This window comes from Rhinopithecus roxellana, chromosome 3, assembly GCF_007565055.1.
Source record: "Rhinopithecus roxellana isolate Shanxi Qingling chromosome 3, ASM756505v1, whole genome shotgun sequence".
Classification (NCBI taxonomy): domain Eukaryota; kingdom Metazoa; phylum Chordata; class Mammalia; order Primates; family Cercopithecidae; genus Rhinopithecus; species Rhinopithecus roxellana.
This window is the reverse complement of record NC_044551.1, coordinates 147,147,611-147,174,095: the sequence shown is the minus strand read 5'-3', so window position 1 is coordinate 147,174,095 and position 26,485 is coordinate 147,147,611. Positions and strand designations below refer to the sequence as shown.

The window sequence follows — 26,485 nt, the reverse complement described above, 5'->3', positions numbered from 1 at the left end:
GAATCAGGGATTCAATATAGTAATTAAAGATATTTTTGAGACATAAATCAAGTAGAACAAAAGCAATAAACTAAAATATGAACAAGGAAAACCTCCTGGAGTGAATAATCACCTCAGCATGCAGTTCCAGGGCTCACTATATTTCAGGCAAAATTAATTTCAAAACATTTTAAACACATACACCTAGATATAATTCAGCGAAAAATGTAAACTATGGAAATAATTTTTTAAATGCCTCCACAAAAGGCTTCAGGGACCAGCTAAACAGAAAGATCTTTCCAACATTCTGTAAATTATTCCAGAGCATAGGAAAAAAAATGGAAAAACTAACCACATTATTTTACGAAGTGAGTACAACCAAGACAACAAAACCTGACACAAAAAAGAAACCACTTACTCCACTTTCACTTCTGAATTGATGCAAAAATCCTAAATGAAACCCTAGCAAACTGAATTCATCAGTATAATAAAAATACATACGCACAATCAAGTTGGATTTAACCTAACAAAGCAAAGATGATCCAAGATTAAGATATCTATTAATACAGTATCAAAATATAAGACAACCCTATTTTAAGGTGATCCCCATTTTCTCAGTGAGAAGTTCCAAATATTATTACTACCAGCTTGAATAAATATAGATGTTTATGAAATAGTCAACTATCTGTTTGAAAGTACAATTATACATACATATTTGCAATCATACAATGAAGGAAATATTTATCTTAAAATATTTTTCCATTCTCAAATATCATGAAAAAAATTGTATTCTACCTCTTTCCATGAACTCTTCTTTCTGTCTTTCTTTCCTTCTTTTGAAACATGGTCTTGCTCTGTTACCCAGGCGGGAGTGCAGTGGCGTGATCTCAGCTCACTGCAGCCTCAACCTCCTGGGCTCAAGCAATCCTCCCACCTCAGCCCCTCCAGTAGCTGGGACTACAGGCATATGCCACCACACCAGGCTAAGTTTTGTATTTTTTGTACAGACAGGGTTTCACCATGTTTCCCAGGCTGGTGTTGAACTCCTGAACTCAAGTGATCTGCTTGCCTTGGCCTCCCAAAGTGCTGGGATCACAAGCATGAGCCACCAAACCCAGCCTCCCATGCATTCTTGATGGGAATGTTATTACAAAAGCCACTTGGAGATATTTAATACAGTCTTCCAGAACTAGCATCTTCACTTCTGTCTGAGCACATTTAAGCCTAGGTACAACACATTAATCCATATATACTTTCACTTCAGAAAATCATTTGTTCTGAAATTGTATAATTGTGATCTCTAGAACAAAGACTTGTTTTATAAACTTATGACTTCCAATTCTTGCAACAATTAGGTCATTTCCCGGGAATAATTTTACTACATCCGTGTTAAATGTCCTAGCATCTTTTTTAAAATTGATTCTTTCTAGTAACTTCTCTAGGCATTCAAAACCAGCACTGATCAAAATGCTATACCAGGATATTCAAAATCAATTAAATTGAGAATGATTCCCAGAATCTGAGAGATCATGTAAGGATTGAAATAGGTCTCCCTTTTTTTTTTTTTTTTCTGAAGGGTAAGTTTTGGGAGAAAAACAAATTTTAACCTTTTTTACAGCAGGACATACTTAGAAAATTATGGTATTTGGATAGCACCCACGCAAGTGAATAAGGCTGCTCAGGGTAGATGCTACTCCGGCCCTGCCCAGGCTCCTCAGTAGATCAATATTGCAGCACACCATATGGAAAGCTCTGCTATATCATGAGATCCTATTAGAACACTGCGATCATCAGCTGGGAGGCAGGATACTGTAGGCTCTGCCTGGCTGCGTGAACTGGGGCAAGTTACTTATGCTCTTTGTGCTTCAGTTCTCATATCTGCAACATGGGACAATAATAGTTCTCAGAGAATTCATTATCCTGGGGATTCACTGAACTAATTCGCAGGAAGCACTTAGAACTGCGTCCCACACACAGTAACTGCTCAACAAATACCACATTCAATAACTATGCCTGATTGAAAGCAAAACAAAACAACTCGTAAAACAACAAAACCACAAAAGTATGAGTAGAACACCACGATGAATTCCTCAGCATGTCACTTCACCCCTACATGGTTACTTTACAGTAAAACTCACCAGATGACAAGCCTGACCTCGTACTTGAAGTTTCCATCAAATTGTTAGACTCCAGCCAAGAATCTCTAGGGATTTGAGAAAACCAAACCACTCTCATTAAAGACAGACTAAAACAAAGATATAAACAAACTGAAAAAAAAAAAAGAACTCAAAAGGAAGAGAGATAATATTGGCAATATCAGCAAACTTTAAAAAAAAATATACATACATATATATACACACATAACATACATATAAGAGTAATGGTTAAGAGCACAGGCTTTGGGGAAACAAGTTAGGACATCTATAAATTAAAAACAGAACTTTACAAAAAAGGAATTATCAGAAAACACAAAAGAGTTGCCGTTAATTAATAGACATGGCAGTTGAAATACATTCAATAGAAAGCTTACAAAACAGTAAGATTTCCCAAATAGAAGAAGAAAAATAAAGAAAACAGGAGACGGGGAAAAAAAAGACTAAGAAAAATTAGAGGACTGACCTAGTAACCAAATAATAGGAGTTCTGTACAGAAAAAATAGGGGAAGGTGGAATGGAGGGCCACACCATTTCAAAATAAAACATACAAGAAAATTCCCAAAGGCCGGGCGCGGTGGCTCAAGCCTGTAATCCTAGCACTTTGGGAGGCCGAGACGGGCGGATCGCGAGGTCAGGAGATCGAGACCATCCTGGCTAACACGGTGAAACCCCGTCTCTACTAAAAACTACAAAAAAACTAGCCGGGCGAGGTGGCGGGCGCCTGTAGTCCCCGCTACTCAGGAGGCTGAGGCAGGAGAATGGCGTGAACCCGGGAGGCGGAGCTTGCAGTGAGCTGAGATCCGGCCACCGCACTCCAGCCTGGGCGACAGAGCGAAACTCCGTCTCAAAAAAAAAAAAAAAAAAAAAAAAAAAAAGAAAATTCCCTATAACAAAAGGATCTGCATTTTCAGATTGAAAGTGCCCTCTGAGTACTCAGCATGATGAATAAATGACGATCTACACTCAAAGCACAACACAGTGGAATTTTAGAAAACCGTCTCTAATAAAAGGGGGAAGTTGCATATGTAACAGATTAGGAATCAGAATGGCATTGCCATAATGAAAGTGATTTTCAAAAGTAATCTTTGAGATTATGAGTTTTATTTCTCCCTTCTTTTCTAATTTGTCTACAATAACATATATAACTTTCATTGTCAGAAAAAAAAAAATTTTTTTTGAGATGGAGTCTCACTTTATTGCCCAGGCTGGAGTGCAGTGGCACAGTTTCGGCTCACTGCAACCTCTACCTCTGGGTTCAAGCAGTTCTCCTGTCTCAGCCTCCTGAGTAGCTGGGACTATAGGTGCTCACCACCACGCCTGGCTAATATTTGTATTTTTAGTAGAGACGGGGGTTTCACCATATTGGTCAGGCTGGTCTCGAACTCCTGACCTCAGGTGATCCACCCACCATGGTCTCACAAAGTGCTGGGATTACAGGCATGAGCCACCATGCCCAGCCCCCAAAACAATTTTAATACAAAAGAAAAAAAAATCTAAACTTGGAGACACTTGTGTAGATTTAAATGGCTCCATTATTTATCTGTCTTCATAATGTCACAATCTGTCTCTTTGCAATGATACAGAGACCCTTCTAGTTGGCAGGAGTTGTGGCCATACAACTCCTGGGTTGTAGAGAGAGCTAGGAACAAGCCACTCTAGGGATTCACTACCCACCAGCCCTGTATATGAGTGATGTCCACTCATACATACTCAGTTAGTGAACATGTGTTTTCAAGCCATAGCCCCAGAATATTTTGATATCTGAGGGAAAGGGGGAAGCCCATCACTCTTTTTCCTTAGATACATCTTTCCATTCACTATTATCATGTCTCCACTATTGCAGTTTGCATTTATTTAAATAAGGCAATGCTAACTGCTCCAATTTGTCTTCATTCCACCTATCGAATACCATCTCTTTGCCAAGAGATGATTTTCCTATTAACAGACTTACCTGTAGAAAAGATGAACACCGTGTTGTTCCAGAGCCCACTGCTTTTCAAGGCTGCAGTGACATTTCCTACTGCTTCATCCATAAGGGACACCATTCCTGCATAGTGATGCCTGTTCTTGTCTTGGATAAAGTCATATGGCTTTAGGTATTCCTCAGGGACCTGAAGGGGCTCATGCACAGACTGGAGAGCAAGGTAGAGAAACAGAGGCTGGAAAGAAAGTTTGTGCAAATCAGTTAAGAGGACATGGAAGCATTAAATATAGAAGGATAATACAGTTCAGATTTATGCATTAATAAAAATAAAATCAAGACAACCTACAGAAAGGATTGAAAGTAATTGTGAATCACATATATGATAAGGGACTCATCTCCAAAATATATAAAGAACCCTTAAAACTCAATGAAAAAAAGACAACTCAACTACAAAATGGGCGAAGAATCTGAATAGCAATTTCTCCAGAGAGGATATACAGAAGGCAATAAACACATTTAAAGACAGTCAACATCATCAGTCATTATTAAGATGCAAATTAAAACCACAATGAGGTAACACTTCACATCTGCTAGGATGGTGATAATTTAAAAATGGAAAAGAACAAGTATTGTTGAGGATATGGAGAAATTGGAACTGTCACTCATTGCTAGCAGGAATGTAAAATGGCACACGTAGCCACTTTGAAGAAACATTTTGGCAGTTCCTGAAATTGCAAAACATAAGAGTTACCATATGACCCAGCATTTCCATTTCTAGAGAAATCAAAGCATACATCCACCCAAAAACTTGCATGAATGTTCATTGCAACATTATTCATAATAGCCAAAGAGTAGAAACAACGCAAACATCTATCAATTGATGAATGGAAAAACAAAATATGGTATATTTTCAGCAACATACGGCAATAAATAAAGTATTCTTATATACTACAACATAGATAAACCTTGAAAACATTATACTAAGTGAAATGAATCAATCATAAAAGTCCTCATATTATACAATTTCATTGACATGAAATGTCCAGAAATATAGGCAAATCTATAGAGACAGAGAGTGGTTGCCTGGGGCTGTAGGAAATTGTCGGGGAGAGGAATGGTGAGTGATTGCTAACAGGTACAGGGTTTTTTTCGGGGGATGATGAAAATGTTTTAAACTTAGATTGTGGTCATGGTTGCATAACTCTGAAAATTTACTAATGAATTGTATCTTTAAATGAGTGTATTTTATGGTATGTAAATTTTGTCTCAATAAAGATATTAAAAAACATAACAAAAGACACAAGACAAAAAATTGGAAATAAAAGCCAGAGTCCCAGAATGGCCTCAATGGATCTAATCCAAACAAATAATATCAGTAACGGCAACCACATATTAAATGTTGTCTACATACTAGACAGTATGATAATAATTTACATATTCTATCTCATTTAATGAAACCACCCTATGTTATAGCAATTTTACAGATGAGTTAACTGAGGCTTAGAAAGGTTATATGTGTGATTTGTCCAACTCCACATTAATTGAAGAGCAATTTCCTATTGGAAAAACCCACTATTACGATATGGATGTGTACCAATAGATGTTTTGGCTTTTCGCTTTAGCTGAAAATAAGCCCTCATCTTTTAGAAGAGGTTTAGTATATTTAAAAAATACATTTTATGAGAAAAAAAGTGAACACCATGCCTTGTTAGTCTTTGATGCAGGACCAAACATAAGACCAGTTTAATTCCTGACACTAAGAAGTATGACACACGGATTCTATTTTACCACTTACATCAATTTGCAACATTTAGCGTTAGTGGTATTCCAGGTCAGCTTCTGCGTTTTAATGAGCCTTTCTGAAGGCATTCTCTTCATAGTGCTCCTACAGAATTCTTTAATATTAGAGTTGAAAACCCTCAAAGAGACAACGACTAGTTTAACCCAAAAATAAACATATAATTCTGTTAAAGTATCTGAGGCATTTAAATCTCATAAATGAATGAAAATGGTTAGAAACAGACTTTCGGGGGTGTTCATATTTCATTCTTCACTGTTGACAAGTTGTTTTAAATTTTATATTACACATCCTTGTAATGCAGAAAGGAGTATCCATACATAGAGCTCAAATAGACTCCCCAAAAGTTTACTTATTGTTCAGGTCTTTGAAATCAGAAATATGTTTTCCCTACACTCAAAAAGTTAAAAATAGCTGCTAAATATCAAAGTCATTGCTTTAAAACCTATTAAACTAAGGAGGGAGGTGATGAAATGAAAATGATGATAATATAGAACCCATACTTCCATTACTTCCATGGGGAAACATTCCAAATTCCCACTCCAAAAGTCTATTCTATAACCTCTGACACCATTTCAGTTCTGCCTCTGCTTCCCCTCGACACATACACCTTCTACTCCAGCTGCATGGTCACGCTGAAGCGTCTATGTTCGTGTAGACTATGGTGCAGGACATCCCAACAGATGCCTTGCCTGGGGGTGATGAAGTTCCCAGCTGCGACGTCCGGAAGGAATAAGTGCAGGTGCATCGCTGACCTGACAGTGCAGTATGGGTCTGCTCTAGGTACTGCTATCTGGGTCTTCAGCACTAGACTGAGCCAACTCCAGCCACCAGCCAAGGTCCAGATGAGGACAGGATTAAAAATCGGAAAGCTACAACAATTTGCAGCCCACAGAAAGTTTTAAAAAATCGGGAAATATCACATCAATCTGTTTTTATATAAAAAAATTTTAGGAGAAAAATCAGAATTTCCGACGACTCCATCTGGTAACAAAAGGCTGGAGTATGAGAAACAGAGGCCCCATCCCCCTCAAGTGCAAACACGAGATTTTGTGACTTTGATCTGGACTCTTAACAGTGGCAGGGAGTAGGGGATACAGTGGGAAGAGAGGGAGCCCACAGCTTAAGGAGAAAATGTTCTTACCCAGGTCATTAGCAGCAACATGGCAACCACCTGGTGAAGGAGAGAAAGGGCAAAGAAAAATGGGGAAAGGATTCCCTATTTAATCAATGGTGCTGGGAAAATTGGCTAGCCATAAGTAGAAAGCTGAAACTGGATCCTTTCCTTACTCCTTATACGAAGATTAATTCAAGATGGATTAGAGACTTAAATGTTAGACCTAATACCATAAAAACCCTAGAAGAAAATCTAGGTAGTACCATTCAGGACATAGGCATGGGCAAGGACTTCATGTCTAAAACACCAAAAGCAACGGCAGCAAAAGCCAAAATTGACAAATGGGATCTAATTAAACTAAAGAGCTTCTGCACAGCAAAAGAAACTACCATCAGAGTGAACAGGCAACCTACAGAATGGGAGAAAATTTTTGCAACCTACTCATCTGACAAAGGGCTAATATCCAGAATCTACAAAGAACTCAAACAAATATACAAGAAAAAAACAAACAACCCCATCAAAAAGTGGGCAAAGGATATGAACAGACATTTCTCAAAAGAAGACATTCATACAGCCAACAGACACATGAAAAAATGCTCATCATCACTCGCCATCAGAGAAATGCAAATCAAAACCACAATGAGATACCATCTCACACCAGCTAGAATGGCAATCATTAAAAAATCAGGAAACAACAGTTGTTGGAGAGGATGTGGAGAAATAGGAACACTTTTACACTGTTGGTGGGATTGTAAACTAGTTCAACCATTATGGAAAACAGTATGGCAATTCCTCAAGGATCTAGAACTAGATGTACCATATGACCCAGCCATCCCACTACTGGGTATATACCCAAAGGATTATAAATTAGTCTACTACAAAGACACATGCACACGTATGTTTATTGCGGCACTATTCACAATAGCAAAGACTTGGAATCAACCCAAATGTCCATCTGTGACAGACTGGATTAAGAAAATGTGGCACATATACACCATGGAATACTATGCAGCCATAAAAAAGGATGAGTTTGCGTCCTTCGTAGGGACATGGATGAACCTGGAAACCATCATTCTTAGCAAACTATCACAAGAAGAGAAAACCAAACACCGCATGTTCTCACTCATAGGTGGGAACTGAACAGTGAGATCACTTGGACTCGGGAAGGGGAACATCACACACCGGGGCCTATCATGGGGAGGGGGGAGGGGGGAGGGATTGCATTGGGGAGTTATACATGATATAAATGATGAATTGACGGGTGCTGACGAGTTGATGGGTGCAGCACACCAACATGGCACAAATATACATATGTAACAAACCTGCACGTTATGCACATGTACCCTAGAACTTAAAGTATAATAAAAAATAAAATAAAATAAAATAAAATAAAATAAAATAAAATAAAAAAGAAAGGGCAAAGAGGGCAGTAGATTCCCAGCCAGCAATTGATTACTAAAGGCAATGGCTGGGAAGGGGGACAGGGAAGTTCCTGAAACAATGACAAGGGAAAAAAAGATTTAGGGACCATTATTAAAGGTTCTTATAAACATTCAGTATGGAAATCATTCTACTCACTTTGTTAAATACGGCAAAAAATAATCTGAAAATTTTTCCCATAATTATTCCTTAGTAGCTAAAGACATGACCATCATTTTTATAAAAGAATATAAATTTCAGGAACCTCTAAATTATGTCAAGGGGAAAATTAAGTCCTGGAGACTGTGTCACATAGCATGTTTGCAACTTCTGTTTCTTAGATTATAGAGTAACTCTCTTCCTTGTTGCTCTTGTTCTGTAAATGACTAGGAAAGACCAGAGACCAGCCTCCTCCCCTTCTTACTGAAGATCTTTGTTATAGATTAACCACCTCCTTTATTGTCCTGTACCTAACTCAGACCAGATGACTTAAAAAACACCATGACTGTTACATCTTCAGTGTGGAATGTTAAACATACCTTTCCCAAAATAAAAACACCACCTTGACTAATAAGAGCATTGTAACTATGCAGTAAGCCTGACACAAAAAGATGTTGAAATTCTTTTAAGCTCCCCTAAACGGTGTCTATGTAAGTGATGTGGTTTGTCTGTGTCCCCACCCAAATCTCATCTTGAATTGTAGTTCCCATAATCCCCATGTGTCATGGGAGGGACCCAGTGGGAGTTAATTGAATCATGGGGGTGGTTACCCCCATACTGTTCTCGTGATAGTGAATAAGTTCTCACAAGATCTGCTGGTTTTATAAGGCACTTTTCCCCCTTTGCTTGGCATTTCTCTCTCCTGCTGCCATGTGAAGAAGGACTTGTTTGCTTCCCCTCCACCACCACTGTTAAGTTTCCCAAGGCCCCCCAAGCCATGTGGAATTGTGAGTCAATTAAACCTCTTTCCTTTATAAATTACCCAGTCTCAGGCAGTTTTTTTTTTTTTTTTTTTTTTTTTTCTTGCAAAAACCCTCAGCTCACTGGAGGGCCAGTGGAACTCAGGCAGTTCTTTATAACAGCATGAGAATGAACTAATACAGTAAGAAATCCCAAACTTCTACACTTTGAAACACAGACTTCCATTCTTTGGAATCTGTGCTTCCCAAGAGGCCATCCTTAAACTCTGTACTTGAACAAACTCTCTTTAAACTAGATTCTGATCCTTTTGGTTATTTTAAGTTGACACTCTTGAGGGGTTAAAAATAAGAAACTATACCAGTCCGTATCAGTAGTATAGCCCATTTCAAGAGGTCAGGACTGATGCACATTTTGGATATTTCCATTCCATACTATAAAAAATAAAGTTTCAACACTCAGAAGGTGAACTTTATTCATGAAATATTATAACTTATTCCCCAACAGTGGTAAATTTGAACTATTTCTATACTATTTTTAAATTGAAAAAAGAGAGTAGTGTTTTTAATACTATATGGTAGCTTAGTGGAAAGAATTAACTGGGGCTCCAAGGTTCTCCAGTCACAGTGAGGACCCCACCTGCAGCCACTAGTCCTGGGACCCTGCCTGTGAGCAGCTGTGGTCAATTTTCCCACTCCTGCCAACCAGAGCTCGGCTCCCTGTCAGCCTAAAGCCAGCAGCTGCCATCACTGGAGCCTGAACTCTCCCCTGGTTTTTCTTAGGTCCAGACCCCTGTTCAGATCAACTGTCACAGTTGCTGCCTTTGCACCAACCCTACCTATAACCCTTTCCAATGTCTTAGGAATGTGAAATGAAATCCTAGGCATGATATCATTATTAAATATCTAAGTATTACATAAAAGCAAGACATTATCACCTAAAGCTATTAGCATATTCATGTTTGAGATACTGGGGGTTCTTTTCCCTTTCTTATTTATGCCACATGGTTCCTAAGATATATACTGTAAATATCCTCACCACGCTGAGAAAACTTATTTCAGTGAGGATGAAAGTCTTATTTTTGTTTCTTTAGTGTATTTGCCTAATTTAAAGTATAAATGAAAAAAAGCATATGATAGGTTTTGAAATTGTTTTTCTTTGACTTCTAAATTAAGACATTTATTTTCCAAATTGTGTCATGGAAAAGTAAGAGTCTTCCACTAGAAATTAACATTTTCTTTAAGAAGCTTCTAGTATATCAGGAATATAAAATAACATTTGCTTCCATTCTGCAAAGTGCTGAGGTGGGGGTGTTTTGTTTTGTTTTTCTTTCTTGAGACAGAATCTTGCTCTGTCACCCAGGCTGGAGTTCAGTGGCATGAGCTTGGCTCACCGCAACTCTGCCTCCCGGGTTCAAGCAATTCTCCTGCCTCAGCCTCCTGAGTAGCTGAGATTACAGGTCCGTGCCACCACACCCGGCTAATTTTTGTATTTTTAGTAGACACGGGGTTTAACCATGTTGATGAGGCTGGTCTTGAACTCCTGATCTCATGATCCACCCGCCTTGGCCTCCCAAAGTGCTGGGATTACAGGCATGAGCCAACGCGCCCGGCTGAGGGGGGACTGTTTTTAAAAGAAAGATATTTTATGAATATGTTGCTTTCAGTCTGTGTCACTAGTATGGGGAATTATCCTGCTGAAAAAGAGAAAGGACGTTCCTTCTTAACACGTGAAATGGTGATTAGCAGTACCTTCCTGAGTCCAGCATAAGCAACTGTGTTTCAGTTATGAACTACCTCCAAATGCTTTTTCTCCTCAAGTGCTTTTTAAAATAGGCACAATTTTAAGTTAGTCTGTGGATTCTGCATGTGCCTTTTTTTTAATGATTTTTATCTTAGAACAAGTTCCTTATGCTACAATCTATATATAGTACCTGAGAAATTAGCCCAGAATTAGATTCAACATCGGGATAAAATCATGAAAAGTGCAGCTCCTCAAACTGGTGAGTTGCATCATTTTATACAGAATTGAAAATGTAAACATGTATTAGCTGTCTTAAACATTCTTGGGTTATAGCTTGACTATTGATTATTTCATTCACTTATGTCTATGACTGAAACTTTCCTTTGAGGATACTGGGAATGCTGGATACTGCTATAGCATGTTTCAGACACGACAAGAAAATGACCATCCTCTCCTCTGGCAACTTCCAGTTACCTATGAACAGCAGCTATGCTAATAACACTCCTTCCGTGGCTAGCAAGCTCTTAGGGCTTCCTATTGTCCTCAGTTTCGTGCTTTCCCCACCACCCCAGTTAAGAAAGCCCACCCACAAAGATCTATTATTTCACTCGAGTTGCTTCCTCTTATCTGTTTAATGTTATGGAACCCTGTGAGATAATATTCTATTGCTCTTTAGTAGGAATGAATTTGTATTGTGGGCAGATTACAATTGTTGCATGATTAAGGTATGGCAGATTGTGAACCTGTAATGGGTAGCTGGCTTCTGCTTGCCTCTCCATATTTGAGAGGAATGCCCTGAATGACCCATCCTAGAATGGCTCTCACTGCACCAGGCATCAGTGATGACTGCACATTAGAATCACTGGTAGGAGCCAGGGAGGAGGAATAATGAAACACCAATGACTGGGTCCAACCTCAGAGCAATGAATCACAATATTTGGCATCAGTAGTGCTTATAAGTTTCCCAGCTGATTCTAATATATGGTCAGGACTGAAATCATTAAGGTGAATCATGAGCTGGGACTCAGAATCTCTGGTCTTGGATATTAGCTGTGAACTAGGGAGGTTGATTAAGTACATGAGGTCTGGAGTCAGAAACCATGAGTTTAAATTCTGATTCTGACTCTCTGTAGCTTTGTGACCTTGAACAAGTTACTTAACTTCTCTAAGCCAGTTTGCTTATGTGTAAAATGGTGGCTCCCTCAAAGAATAATACACAGTTCTCTTAAGACTTTATCTTGTTAAGTGTTAAGGTGCATCCATAAAATGTCAAACATATAGAAGAAAACTGAGGATTTAAGTCAATTACCTAGCAACTATTTTTCCAATTATCTGAATATTTGTTTAGACTTAGATTTTAAATCTGTGTATTACCACATATTTGAGAGAATGTTCCCATTTCTTAGTGTTTCACAGAAAGCAAAGTTGCTTCAAGATACCAGCATAAGACAGTAATAGCCAAAAAAGTGGGACACACCTGAGGACGGACACCTCTTTCTGTGTTTTCACTTCTGCATATCCAGATTTTTTAATGAATGTCAGGAGTTGTATAACATTTGATAGTGTAAATATAATTTGAAGTTCAAGGTAAAGTTGTCTTCTGAAAGATTTTCCCTTAGGTTGTGGAAGTCAAATAAGGATGCCAGCAATCTGGCATTTAACTCATCCAGAGAAGATTTCCAGTACTGAGCTCAAGTAGGCAGAAACCGAAAAAGGAATCAGCAGCCACAAACCAAGTCCAAACAGGTATGTAAACCAGAATCCACACGGTGATCTTCTTACAGTTTAGATATCTGACCCGCCTCCAAACCTCATGTTTAAATTTGATCTCCAGTGGGAGCCTAATAGGAGGTGTCTGGGTCATGGAGGTGGATCCCTCATGAATGGCTTCATGCCATCTTTGCAGTTATGAGTAAGTCCTCACTGTATTAGTACCTGAGAGGGCTGGTTGTTAGAAAAAGCCTGGCCTGCCTCTCTCTCTCTCTCTCTCTCTCTCTCTCTCTCTCTCCCCTCTCCTGCCATGTGATCTGCACACGCTAGCTCAACCTCACCTTCCATTATGAGTGGAAGCTTCCTGAAGCCCTCACCCAGAAGCAAACACTGGTGCCACGCTTCTTGTAGAGTCTGCAACACCACGAGCCAAATAAACCTCTTTTCTTTACAAATTACCCAGCCTCAGCTATTCCTTTATAGCAACACAAACAGACTAAGACAGACCTGCACCAAGGACCTCCAGGCATTGTCAAAGAGGCAAAGTACAGGGAGTTGGAAGAACCAGGGAGCAATGCATATTCTATAATTTGTCATGTCAGGGTCCCACTGAAGTATTATTTTTATGGGTGTTCTTAATGAGCCCAGTGTCTGACAATATAAATATTTGTTCCCATTTCAAAAACATGTATGAGCTAAATTCAAAGAACTTAGCTTAAACTTTACCTCATGAAGTTAACTCTAGGTTAATAAAATAATCATAATAATAAGATTATTCATGATATACACAATAGATCAGTATAGTAAATGTGAAAAATAAGCTCATCGATGTACCAAGTATATGGATTAGAAGACCCAATATTGTTAAGACATCCATTCTCCCCAAGTTGTTCTATAGATTCAAATACAAATCCAAGCAGACACTTTGGGGAGCAGAGAGCTGGCAAAGAGAAATTGACTAGATGATTCTAAAATTAACATGGAAATGCAAAAGACCTACAATAGCAAAATATTCTTGTAGGAAGGAAGTACAAGGTTAGAGGACCTGCCCTGATCCCAAAATTTATGGATCCCTTAACCAAAAGTTTGTCATAATAAAGCCTCATCTTATACCCAAGCCAATCATTTTAAAGTCATTTTATTAATTACTCACAGCGCATGCACATAATATACCAAAAATTTTAAACTATATTTCTCTTGAAATACTACCAACATAGTATTCCTCAAAGCATGATCTGGGGACCACTCTTAAGAATCACCTTTTAAGAGTTTCTCTAAAATGCTGATGTACAGATTTCTCCCGCACCCAATAAATCACACCCTAGAGGTGGGCTCCAGGAATCTTCATTTTTAACAAGCTTCCTAGGCTGATTCTGGGGTATTGTATAATTTGAAAAGGACTTCCCCAGAATTTATTAGATTTTTCCCTAAACAACAATGGCCTTTTCCTACATTTGTCTGAAAAGACATTAGCGTAACAAGATTTTGCTATCAGTAAATAGAAGCACAACTTACCTTCTCTGGTGGGTGGTTAGTTATGAGGGCTATAGCCCTTTTGGTGAATATGTTTGTTGAATACATATTTTTATATCCTGTTGCAACTTCTTCGCCATCTCGAAAATCAAGAGCACATCGTGTGACATTCAGAGCATCAATTAATGTACAGCGCTCATGGGAATAATAATCTTCACTACCCAGGAGATATCCTGCAAGAATGGAAGACGAAAACAGTCAGCATAGCATAAAACTTGTTAAACAAACTAATGTTTCAGCATTTAATTGCCTAATGCAATTGATTACCCGTGACGAGGCTAATCAAATGACAAAGCTAATCAGCACCATTTCTCAACATGTCTGTATCTGGTAGCAGAAGGCATTAAAACATTACTGTATAAAAACTCAAATCTATTCCTCATTCACCTTTAGAATATAGGCTCTATTATGTAACACTAACAGTTTTTTCTGTTTTGTTTTGTTTTTAAATCAGAGTTGAAATTCAGTAAGGGTGATAAAATCTTAATCCTTCAAAGCTATATAATGGTAAAAATAATGTATCATTAATGTGACTTGTTACAGGTTTTTACTCTAAGGTGATCACATAAATGAATGCAGGATTCAAATAACCTTTGTTGTTACTGATGTTGTGAGACTGGCTTCAAGGTTATTTACAGAAGTGGTTCTAGGAAGAGTCATCTTTAGTCAGATGCTGACACCCACTGGTGAAAGATACAAACCTTTAATAATAGAGGATCTCTAGATGTAACAGAGTCAACAGATCAAACTAAAGTGAGCACTGAAATCAGACTTTTCTACCTATAATGATTTCAATTTCGCCCCAGATTTAAATGGCCTATCCCATAATTTTGACTTCACATGGAAGAAAATGGGTTTTCTCAACTAATAGTTGTTTCTGCAAATGTTCTATATTTTCTGTATTTTAAAATATTACATTTCTCTATTTTAAAGTATTAAAATAAGCTGTGCTACATACGATTCCACTTGTATTAAATGTCCATAACATGTAAATCTATACAGATAGAAAGTAGATTAGTGGTTGCCTAGGGCTGGAGGGACTAGGGGGAAATGGGGAGTGACTGCTAAGGTGGATGAGTTTCTTTTTTGGGGGTGATAAAAATGTTCTACAACTGGATTGCCATGATAGTGGCACAACCTTCTGAATTTATTAAGAATCACTGAATTGGCCGGGCGCGGTGGCTCAAGCCTGTAATCCCAGCACTTTGGGAGGCCGAGACGGGCGGATCACGAGGTCAGGAGATCGAGACCATCCTGGCTAACACCGTGAAACCCCGTCTCTACTAAAAATACAAAAACTAGCCGGGCGAGGTGGCGGGCGCCTGTAGTCCCAGCTACTCGGGAGGCTGAGGCAGGAGAATGGTGTGAACCCGGGAGGCAGAGCTTGCAGTGAGCTGAGATCCGGCCACTGCACTCCAGTCCGGGCGACAGAGCGAGACTCCGCCTCAAAAAAAAAAAAAAAAAAAAAAAAAAAAAAGAATCACTGAATTGTACACTTTAATTGGGCGAATTGTATGATATGTGAATTATACTTTGATAAAGTTATTAAAAAGAAACATGATTTGCTAGACTCTTGGCTATCTCCTGACATATACTGCTTATTAACCTTAAAATGAGGATGATAAAGTTGGCCTAACTCTTTCCTCAGTCCTGAATTTTCCCTATAATGACAATTAAGAGCTTTATAGACTTTATATAATAAATCAATTCATTTTAAATTAAATTCTCCTTTTCTATGACCCAATAAATTCAAGATCTTGAACACAATTAATACTTTGGTCTTAACTCTTACAAGGCAATCTTTTCTCCTATGTATATAATGGAAAAGGAAATACAAAGTACTTGTTAATTAATGTGTAACAGAGAAAGAAATATATCCATAAAAATAATTTCAGCCCTTATATGGGCGATCAGAATGTCAAAACACTGGAGGTCTATTTAAGGTTTTTAATAACTACTGGGCATTAAAGCTTGAGGAAATCACTTCAGGTTCTTTAACTGTAAGTGTGAGCTGCTTTCTATCAGTTGGCAGAACATAGGACAGATATATTTGAACAGCAAAGGCATGAACTACAAATATTTAAAAGATAATACAGATAGGAGAAATCCAGAAATAAAACTATTCAAATACTTGGCAAAACTAATACCAAGCAACCACGTGACAATCACGTGAAGCTTTTCATCATAACAGGGATTCACAAATTTGAACTTCAATACTGAGCCTAAAGATGACAGCAGCCTGGTCTTTTGGGAAAAAAAATAGACAACGCTTCTTGAACAACCAAATCTTCCCTGATGCTTTATTTACCAGCTGCATTGAGATATAATTCACATACCACACAAGTCACTCATTTAAGGTGTAAAAGACATTGGTTTCTAGTGTATTCACAGGGTTGTGCAACTATCCCACCATCATCTGATGTTTAGCAAAACAGCTGAGATGTAACAGTGGTAAGAGCTATGTCGTCATCATAACCTTCTTGGCTGCAAGACTCCCTTCAAATGAATTTGGGGTGTGTGTTCATCTAAATCCAGGTTAGGCTTCTTAATTCTCATAAAAGGAAGGATATCAATCAAAACCGCTCAACTACATGGAAACTGAACAACCTGCTCCTGAATGACTACTGGGTACATAACGAAATGAAGGCAGAAATAAAGATGTTCTTTGAAACCAATGAGAACAAAGATACAACAAACCAGAATCTCTGGGACACATTTAAAGCAGTGTGTAGAGGGAAATTTATAGCACTAAATGCCCACAAGAGAAAGCTGGAAAGATCTAAAATTGACACCCTAACATCACAATTAAAAGACCTAGAGAAGCAAGAGCAAACACATTCAAAAGCTAGCAGAAGGCAAGAAATAACTAAGATCAGAGCAGAACTGAAGGAGATAGAGACACAAAAAACCCTCCAAAAAATCAATGAATCCAAGAGCTGGTTTTTGAAAAAGATCAACAAAATTGACAGACCGCTAGCAAGACTAATAAAGAAGAAAAGAGAGAAGAATCAAATAGACGCAATAAAAAATGATAAAGGGGATATCACCACCGACCCTACAGAAATACAAACTACCATCAGAGAATACTATAAACACCACTAAGCAAATAAACTAGAAAACCTAGAAGAAATGGACAATTTCCTGGACCAAGACTAAACCAGGAACAAGTTGAATACCCGAAAAGACCAACAGCAGGCTCTGAAATTGAGGCAATAATTAATAGCCTACCAACCAAAAACAGTCCAGGACCAGACAGATTCACGGCCGAATTCTACCGGAGGTACAAGGAGGAGCTGATACCATTCCTTCTGAAACTATTCCAATCAACAGAAAAACAGGGAATCCTCCCTAACTCATTTTATGAGGCCAACATCATCCTGATACCAAAGCCTGGCAGAGACACAAGAAAAAGAATTTTAGACCAATATCCCTGATGAACATTGATGCGAAAATCCTCAATAAAATACTGGCAAACCGAATCCAGCAGCACATCAAAAAGCTTATCCACCATGATCAAGTGGGCTTCATCCCTGGGATGCAAGGCTGGTTCAACATATGCAAATCAATAAACATAATCCAGCATATAAACAGAACCAAAGACAAAAACCACATGATTATCTCAATAGATGCACAAAAGGCCTTTGACAAAATTCAACAGCCCTTCATGCTAAAAACTCTCAATAAGTTCGGTATTGATGGAACATATCTCAAAATAATAAGAGCTATTTATGACAAACCCACAGCCAATATCATACTGAATGGGCAAAAACCGGAAGCATTCCCTTTGAAAATTGGCACAAGACAAGGATGCCCTCTCTCACCACTCCTGTTCGACATAGTGTTGGAAGTTCTGGCGAGGGCAATCAGGCAAGAGAAAGAAATCAAGGGTATTCAGTTAGGAAAAGAAGAAGTCAAACTGTCCCTGTCTGCAGATGACATGATTGTATATTTAGAAAACACCATCATCTCAGCCCCAAATCTCCTTAAGCTGATAAGCAACTTCAGCAGTCTCCGGATACAAAATCAATGTGCAAAAATCACAAGCATTCTTATACACCAGTAACAGACAAACAGAGAGCCAAATCATGAATGAACTTCCATTCACAATTGCTTCAAAGAGAATAAAATACCTAGGAATCCAACTTACAAGAGATGTAAAAGACCTCTTCAAGGAAAACTACAAACCACTGCTCAGTGAAATAAAAGAGGACACAAACAAATGGAAGAACATACCATGCTCATGGATAGGAAGAATCAATACTGTGAAAATGGCCATACTGCCCAAGGTAATTTATAGATTCAATGCCATTCCCATCAAGCTACCAATGACTTTCTTCACAGAACTGGAAAAAACTGCTTTAAAGTTCATATGGAACCAAAAAAGAGCCCGCATTGCCAAGACAATCCTAAGTCAAAAGAACAAAGCTGGAGGCATCATGCTACCTGACTTCAAACTGTACTACAATGCTACGGTAACCAAAACAGCATGGTACTGGTACCAAAACAGAGATATAGACCAATGGAACAAAACAGAGCCCTCAGAAATAATACCACACATCTACAGCCATCTAATCTTTGACAAACCTGACAAAAACAAGAAATGGGGAAAGGATTCCCTATTTAATAAATGGTACTGGGAAAATTGGCTAGCCATAAGTAGAAAGCTGAAACTGGATCCTTTCCTTACTCCTTACACGAAAATTAATTCAAGATGGATTAGAGACTTAAATGTTAGACCTAAAACCATAAAAACCCTAGAAGAAAACCTAGGTAACACCATTTAGGACATAGGCATGGGAAAAGGACTTCATGTCTAAAACACCAAAAGCAACAGCAACAAAAGCCAAAATTGACAAATGGGATCTAATTAAACTAAAGAGCTTCTGCACAGCAAAAGAAACTACCATCAGAGTGAACAGGCAACCTACAGAATGGGAGAAAATTTTTGCAATCTACTCATCTGACAAAGGGCTAATATCCAGAACCTACAAAGAACTCAAACAAATTTACGAGAAAAAGCAAACAACCCCATCAAAAAGTGGGCAAAGGATATGAACAGACATTTCTCAAAAGAAGACATGCATACAGCCAACAGGCACATGAAAAAATGCTCGTCATCACTGGCCATCAGAGAAATGCAAATCAAAACCACAATGAGATACCATCTCACACCAGTTAGAATGGCAATCATTAAGAAGTCAGGAAACAACAGGTGCTGGAGAGGATGTGGAGAAATAGGAACACTTTTACACTGTTGGTGGGACTGTAAACTGGTTCAACCACTGTGGAAAACAGTATGGCGATTCCTCAAGGATCTAGAACTAGAAATACCATATGACCCAGCCATCCCATTACTGGGTATATACCCAAAGGATTATAAATCATGCTGCTATAAAGAGACATGCACACGTGTTTATTGCGGCACTATTCACAATAGCAAAGACTTGGAATCAATCCAAATGTCCATCAATGACAGACTAGATTAAGAAAATGTGGCACATATACACCACTGAATACTATGCAGCCATAAAAAAGGATGAGTTCATGTCCTTTCTAGGGACATGGATGCAGCTGGAAATCATCATTCTCAGCAAACTACTGCAAGAACAGAAAACCAAACACCACATGTTCTCACTCATAGGTGGGAATTGAACAATGACATCACTTGGACTCTGGAAGGGGAACATCACACACCAGGGCCTATTATGGGGAGGGGGGATGGGGGAGGGATGGCATTGGGAGTTATACCTGATGTAAATGATGAGTTGATGGGTGCTGATGAGTTGATGGGTGCAGCACACCAACATGGCACAAGTATATGTATGTAACAAACCTGCCCATTGTGCATATGTACCCTAGAACTTAAAGTATAATAAAATAAATAAATAAAAGGATATCATTTCTACCTTCTGTCCAGCTGAATATTTAAGTACCTAACTTGGTTTTAATAAAAAAATTCAAAATATCTACAGTCCATCCTCTTCCCAGAGTATAGATATTGACCCATCTGTTAGCAAAGGCATGATTGAAAAATTTCTAAGGATGTACAGGCTGTTTGTTCCTCTAGAATTTCCAAGATGACGAAGTGATCTTACATCTAAGCTTAATTTTTAACAGCTATTTGAGGTACTGAGAATACATCCAGGTTCATTAAAAAAAAAAAAAAAGCTAAGATTGAGTAGTGAGGTCTGCTGGCGGACCTGGATGAGAGTAGGGCACACACACCCTCCTGTCTGACATCCTTGCATCTTGATTTTAACCCTGAATCCAATGAGGCATTACAGAGTCATGTGCATCAGCTGCATTGTTTTGGCCACCATATAATTACTTTTACTGAATTGCACTTTGGTGCTCTGGCCCTAGCTTGAACAGAAGAAAATACCTCAAAACATCTACAAGAAAACCACCACTTTATTATTAAAATGACATTTTTAAGGATGTTGTCCACCTTACCTTCTCCTTCTCCCAAAGGAGAAATTTCTCTCAGGCCTAAGAGCCAGAAAATGCTTTTGCTTTTCCTGAACATCTGGTTCCCATTTATCTTGTAAATAATGTAACTCTTATAGTCTTTTCCTTTCTTTCTCCCTCTTTGGACAAATATATTTCAAATCTCGGGCTGGGCACAGTGGCTCACGGCTGTAATCCCAGCACTTTGGGAGGCCAAGATGGGTGGATCACAAGGTCAGGAGTTCGAGACCAGCCTGACCAACATGGTGAAACCCTGTCTCTACTAAAAATATAAAAATTAGCCAGGCGTGTTGGTGCATGCCTATAATCCCAGCTACTCAAGAGGTTGCAGTGAGATGAGATCGTGCCATTGAACTTCAGCCTGAGAAACAGAGCGAGACTCTGTCTACAAAAAAAAAAGAAAGAAATTTCAAATCTCGGAGTTGAATACGAAGCCAGCCTAGAGCCATGCAACTTTTCTGTAATTTGATGTCATTAACCTGTTCCATCTTTTTCTACTCATCCTGATTATTTAATCCTATTTTAACTTTTTATGTTCAATATGTGTTTCTTTTTGGCTATGGCAGGTTATAAATAAATAAAGAAACTTATGGGAGGCAGGTAGGTAGCTAAATAGCTGGACAGATAGCTCACTATAAAAAGAACTTGAAAGAAAGATATACAGCTACTGGCGAGATACACAGGTTATTAATTAAGGCACAGGTTGTTACAGGTTTAAAGAGGACATATTTTAAAACAAACTCTAGGTTTCACATTTAGTTTCATAGGGCTATCAAGTTTATAAAATATTTATGATTATTTCTTATTATCCTTCTTATTACCATTTGTTATTTGGTCTCCTCATTTTCTTATATTTTTTAAAACCTATCTTCCCCAACCTTGTGATTGCAAAAACAGATTTCACAGATGGAAGGAACGTCAATGGAAGAGTCTTCCCCCACCCCCTTCAGAAAAAAAGAAAAAATTGTGAATACATTCCACAGGGAGAAAAAAACACACCAAATCTTTGTGAAGAAAATACTCTTTTTTAAAAAAATTTATTATTATTATTCCTATTTTTTGAGATGGAGTCTCGCTCTGTCACCCAGGTTGGAGTGCGGTGGCGCTATCTCGGCTTACTGCAAGTTCCGCCTCCCGGGTTCACACTCTTCTTCTCCCTCAGCCTCCCGAGTAGTTGGAACTACAGGCGCCCGCCACCTTGCTCGGCTAATTTTTTTTGTAATTTTAGTAGAGTCAGAGTTTCACCGTGTTAGCCAGGATGGTCTTGATCTCCTGACCTCGTGATCCACCCGCCTCAGCCTCCCAAAGTGCTAGGATTACAGGCGTGAGCCACTGCACCTGGCCTGGAAATATTCTCACATTAGGTTTTGCCTGGAATTAAAAAAAAAAAAAATCAATCCATGTCCCTTTTTGGTAATAAGGGTCTCTGAGAGTACAGTGGTCTCCAACGTGGATAGTAAACTCTTGCAAGGCCCTAAGGTGGCATTTAGAACTCCAACAAAGGTAATGGGTTTGCCCACCATAAGGTCAGCACAGAGCCCCGCTTACAGAGGTAACATTAGAAAGCAGCCCCATTGCAGTGCCGACTGATTCACTCTGTGTTCAAATTTCCAGTTATTTCACTTGATTGCACTTGGGTGTGTTTTATGAGATGGCTGCAGTTAGTCTGAGTTGTTAAAGAAACATGTGCATTTCCATTACCAAAGTAAGTATCAAATCCTCGGTGGGTTGGAAGGCATTCTTTCCGGTACATTCCCAGGTGCCATTTTCCGACCATATGGGTAGTATAACCTGCTTCTTTTAGGAGCTGGGGCAGGAGTTTTTCATCCAAAGGAACACAGCTGGGCTGACAGGGCCAGATTATTTGGTGCTGTAAACCTGTACGGATCTTACAGAGATAAACATAAAATTATAGATTAATGACACTGAAATATTGTAAACAAGCAGATAAAATGGCCTCTACCTTACTGATCATATCTGTTGACTTGGATGTTTAACTGTATTCCTGTACTGGCTTGAGGATGTTTCTGAAAGGCAGAATTCTCTTATTCAAATAAAGTAGTAGACATAAACAGGATTTGAAAGACAAATAAAACCATTCCAACAAACGATATTTTCAACATCTATCAAGGCACTATGTTAGAAACCATTAACTTGTTACTTCTTGCCTCAAAAAAAGTAGCAATAATATGTGCTGTGAATCTATCAAGAAAAAAGTTCCAATTTTGGGCACAGAAGAAGTTGGTGTTTCATTAGAAGACACTTCTGTAATCTTTGAAAACTTGGTGATTTTTTACAAGTGGTTTTGTTTTTGTTTTTGTTTTTGTTTCGAGATGAAGTTTCGCTCTTGTTGCCCAGGCTAGAGTGCAATGGCGTGATCTCAGCTCACTGCAACCTCCGCCTCCCAGGTTCAAGCGATTCTCCTGCCTCAGCCTCCTGAGTAGCTGGGATTATAGGCGCCCACTACCACACCCAACTAATTTATTGTATTTTTAGTAGAGATGGGGTTTCACCATGTTGGCCAGGCTGGTCTCGAACTCCTGACCTCAGGTGATCTGGCCTCCCAATGTGTTGGGATTACAGGCGTGAGCCACCGTGCCTGGCTGAGTTATTTAACAGTATAATAAAATGATTATTTCCATTTTTTATTCTACTTTATGTAAATCTTAATATCAAAAGACTGTGTTCAACTTTTCCTTTTAAAAAGCGGCCATCTGACTGCTGCTTGGGAGTGGCTCACACATATATGCCCAGGGCATAAGGTCCATACAGCAACTAAACTTTAAGCAATGACCACTTGTTAACTTTTGGTGTAACATCGAATAGAATACCCACAATTATTTGAAAAGGATATTAAAATAGCCCTCCCTTTTCCAACTACACATCTGTGTGGGGCCAGATTTTTCTTCTTCAATTTTTACCAAAAATAATATATCATAACAGGTTAAATGCAGAAGCAGATACAACCACCTAGCAAACTTCTATTAGTAGAAAAGATGTTTAAAAATATAAAACAATGCCATTCTTCTCACTTAACTACTTGGTTTTGAAAAAGAGAGCTTTTTTCATAAGTTATTTATGTTAATATAGTGGGTTTATTACTATTTTTCATTGAATAAAAAAATTTACAATTTGTTTTAACTTATGGCAAATTTTGAATGGTAACAACCCACTTAAATCTATGCTCCCTGGGGTCCTCAATAATTTTTAAGCAAGTGCAAAGATCCTAAGACCAAAAAGTGTGAGAACTGATACTCTAATGTCCAATAGTGATCACTGCCATGAGGAAAAGTAAAGAAGGAGAGGGAGACAGTGACAGAGGTGGCATTTGCGATAGAGTGGAAAAGAAAGCTTCTCTGGACCAGGCGGGGTGGCTTATCCCTGTAATCCCAACACTTTGGGAGGCTGAGGCAGGAGGACAGCTTGACTCCAGGAATTCCAGGAGAGCCTGGGCAAAATGCCATGATCTCATCTCTACTAAAAATAAAAATAAAAATAATTAGCAGGGCATGGTGGCCTGTGCCTGTAGTCCCAGCTACTGAGGAGACTGAGGTGGGAGGATTACTTGAGCCTGGGAGGTCGAGGCTGCAGTGAGCTGTGATCACTCCACTGCACTGCACTCCATCCTGGGCAACAGAGCAAGACCCTATCTCAAAAAAAGAAAGAAAGAAAGAAAGAAACCTTTTCTGTAGAGGAGATATTTGAGCAGTGACCAGAATAAAGTAAGGTGGTGAGACTTGGAGAAATCCAGTGTAAGAGCAATCCAGACCTAAGGAATAAAAACTTCAAAGGCCCTGAGACCTGAGCTTACTAGACAAGTTCAAAAGGCCAGCCCAGAACCCAGAGTGGCCCTGTCACAGCTCTTGTGCTGGTGGGTGCCACTGCAGCCCCTGCTGCGGCATGACAGGGTATCACTCCTTGTCTACCCAGTCCCACCCTTCCCTAAAACTTGACACTTCCTGCCTCCTTGTCCTGGCTTAGCCAGGGAGGTGCTCTTCTTTGTAGGAAGTGGGACTGGGGTCTCAAATTCAACTCTGCACCAGACACAAGCCTTCCCCAGTACTGGGAGCTCTTGATTTATAGAATAAACAGGCTCTGGGGACAAGGGAGGTAAGAGTGCCAGTTCTCAACCCAGGCCATGGCTGGTCCCTTCATCAGCTGTAAGGTGCAGAGCAAGAAATGTGTTGCTAATAAATGATTTTTTATAAGTGTTTGTATTTTATTTGCCTTATAATTTAAAGCAGAGTAGCATAAGGCTGAGAAAATTAAATCCCATCCTGGCTTTATCACTTATGAGCTTTGTAACCCTGGGCAGTAACTTCATTCAGTAACCCACTAACTTCAGTAACTTTAGTAAGTTAGGAATTGCACCTGCTATTGCTTTACTGCATGATCTCTTTCCACATCCTCCTAAAAGAACAACATGGAATATCTTAAGTGTTAAGTTAAAGTGGGTTTATCTTGAGAATGATGGGTAAGTTCACTATCTTGATGTGGTGATGGTTTCACAGGTATAAACCCATCAAAGCTTATCGAATTGTATACTTGAAGTGTGTACAGTTTATTGTGTGTCAATCATATCTCAATAAAACTGTTTAAAAATAAAAGTGAGTTTAAGTTTTCTACTGAGATTGTTATGCCTCTCCTAGAAATAATTAGACACCTACCTACATTGGGATATGTGCCAGATACCTTCCGTTTGCCCTTCAAATCCACGCTGCCTTCTCAGTCCTGCTCTCTGCCCTAGGAGGCTGACCTGTGAGGATCAAGTCAAAGGACACTTGTCTTTTGGTTTCTGATTGGGCTCAGCTAATGGGGAGCCCTGGCAGGAGTGAGAGGGAAAAAGGAGAGTGCATGGCCTCGGTTGACAGGCTGCTTAGCCTGGCTACATGAGTCTCTCTACCGAAGGTCACTCTGGAAGCAGACTTCTTTCTCTATCTGCCTCTCTCCTTCTAGGTTCTGGTAACTGGCCCTTCCTTTCTTCTCTTCTGGTCTAGGGGCAGTAACAGCTCCACTGGATTACTACACCATCCCTAGCATTTTTCCCCACAGATTCACACCTTTTAAAATAGTCCCTTTGTAAATAAACACTCCCTAATTTGAATGTGCCACCTCTTTCCAGCTGGGACCCTGAATGGTAAGGATGTTGTAATATCCAGGCTGGGAAAGGGAAGCATTCCTCTTAGCACATGTGCACATGGGCACACACACACACACCTCCCCCAAATCAAAGAAGTATTCCTTCCACGGTTAACTCTGGAAGCTTACTGAAGAGAAAATTGACCCTAGGACTCAAAAACTTCATTGCATATAGTATGCTAATTGACAACCAGGCAGGACCAGTAAAGATAATATTTTATGGAATCCAAAGCCCCAGTGGAGATAAATACTCTGTGAAAATTTCCTTAAATGGAAAGCTCATCCATCACATGCAGAGAATTAACTCTGATCGCTAGAAAGCACTGCCAAGAGATGTTGTGCGATTTGGTTTCCCTAAGCCATGAGCACCAAGCCAGGTGGTCAGCTGAAGCCTGCCTCCATTATCTACAATCATATGGAGCAGGGAATGTGTTCTTTTCGGTTCCTGAGAATTTATTTGACAGAGCATTTTCATGGCATTATTGGGAAGCAGAAGCCAAACCCTGGATGATATCCAAAAACATGTTTTCGGTCTGTTCAAACACTATCTGAAGGAAGGAAGCTATAATGTGTAGAGAAGC

The 26,485-nt window shown here is 39.1% G+C and overlaps 1 protein-coding gene across 1 annotated transcript in view; it reads right to left on the bottom strand.

Moving 5' to 3' along the window:
• The window catches only part of ARSB (arylsulfatase B), a 198,452-nt gene that overhangs the window by 158,860 nt on the left and 13,107 nt on the right, over nucleotides 1–26,485 (bottom strand). The window contains exons 2-4 of the mRNA XM_010364104.2: nucleotides 22,467–22,653; nucleotides 14,280–14,470; nucleotides 4,087–4,294 (exon numbers count right to left, since the gene is read on the bottom strand). Coding sequence (XP_010362406.1) covers nucleotides 4,087–4,294; nucleotides 14,280–14,470; nucleotides 22,467–22,653 — 586 coding nt within the window. The remainder of the gene's footprint in view (nucleotides 1–4,086; nucleotides 4,295–14,279; nucleotides 14,471–22,466; nucleotides 22,654–26,485) is intronic.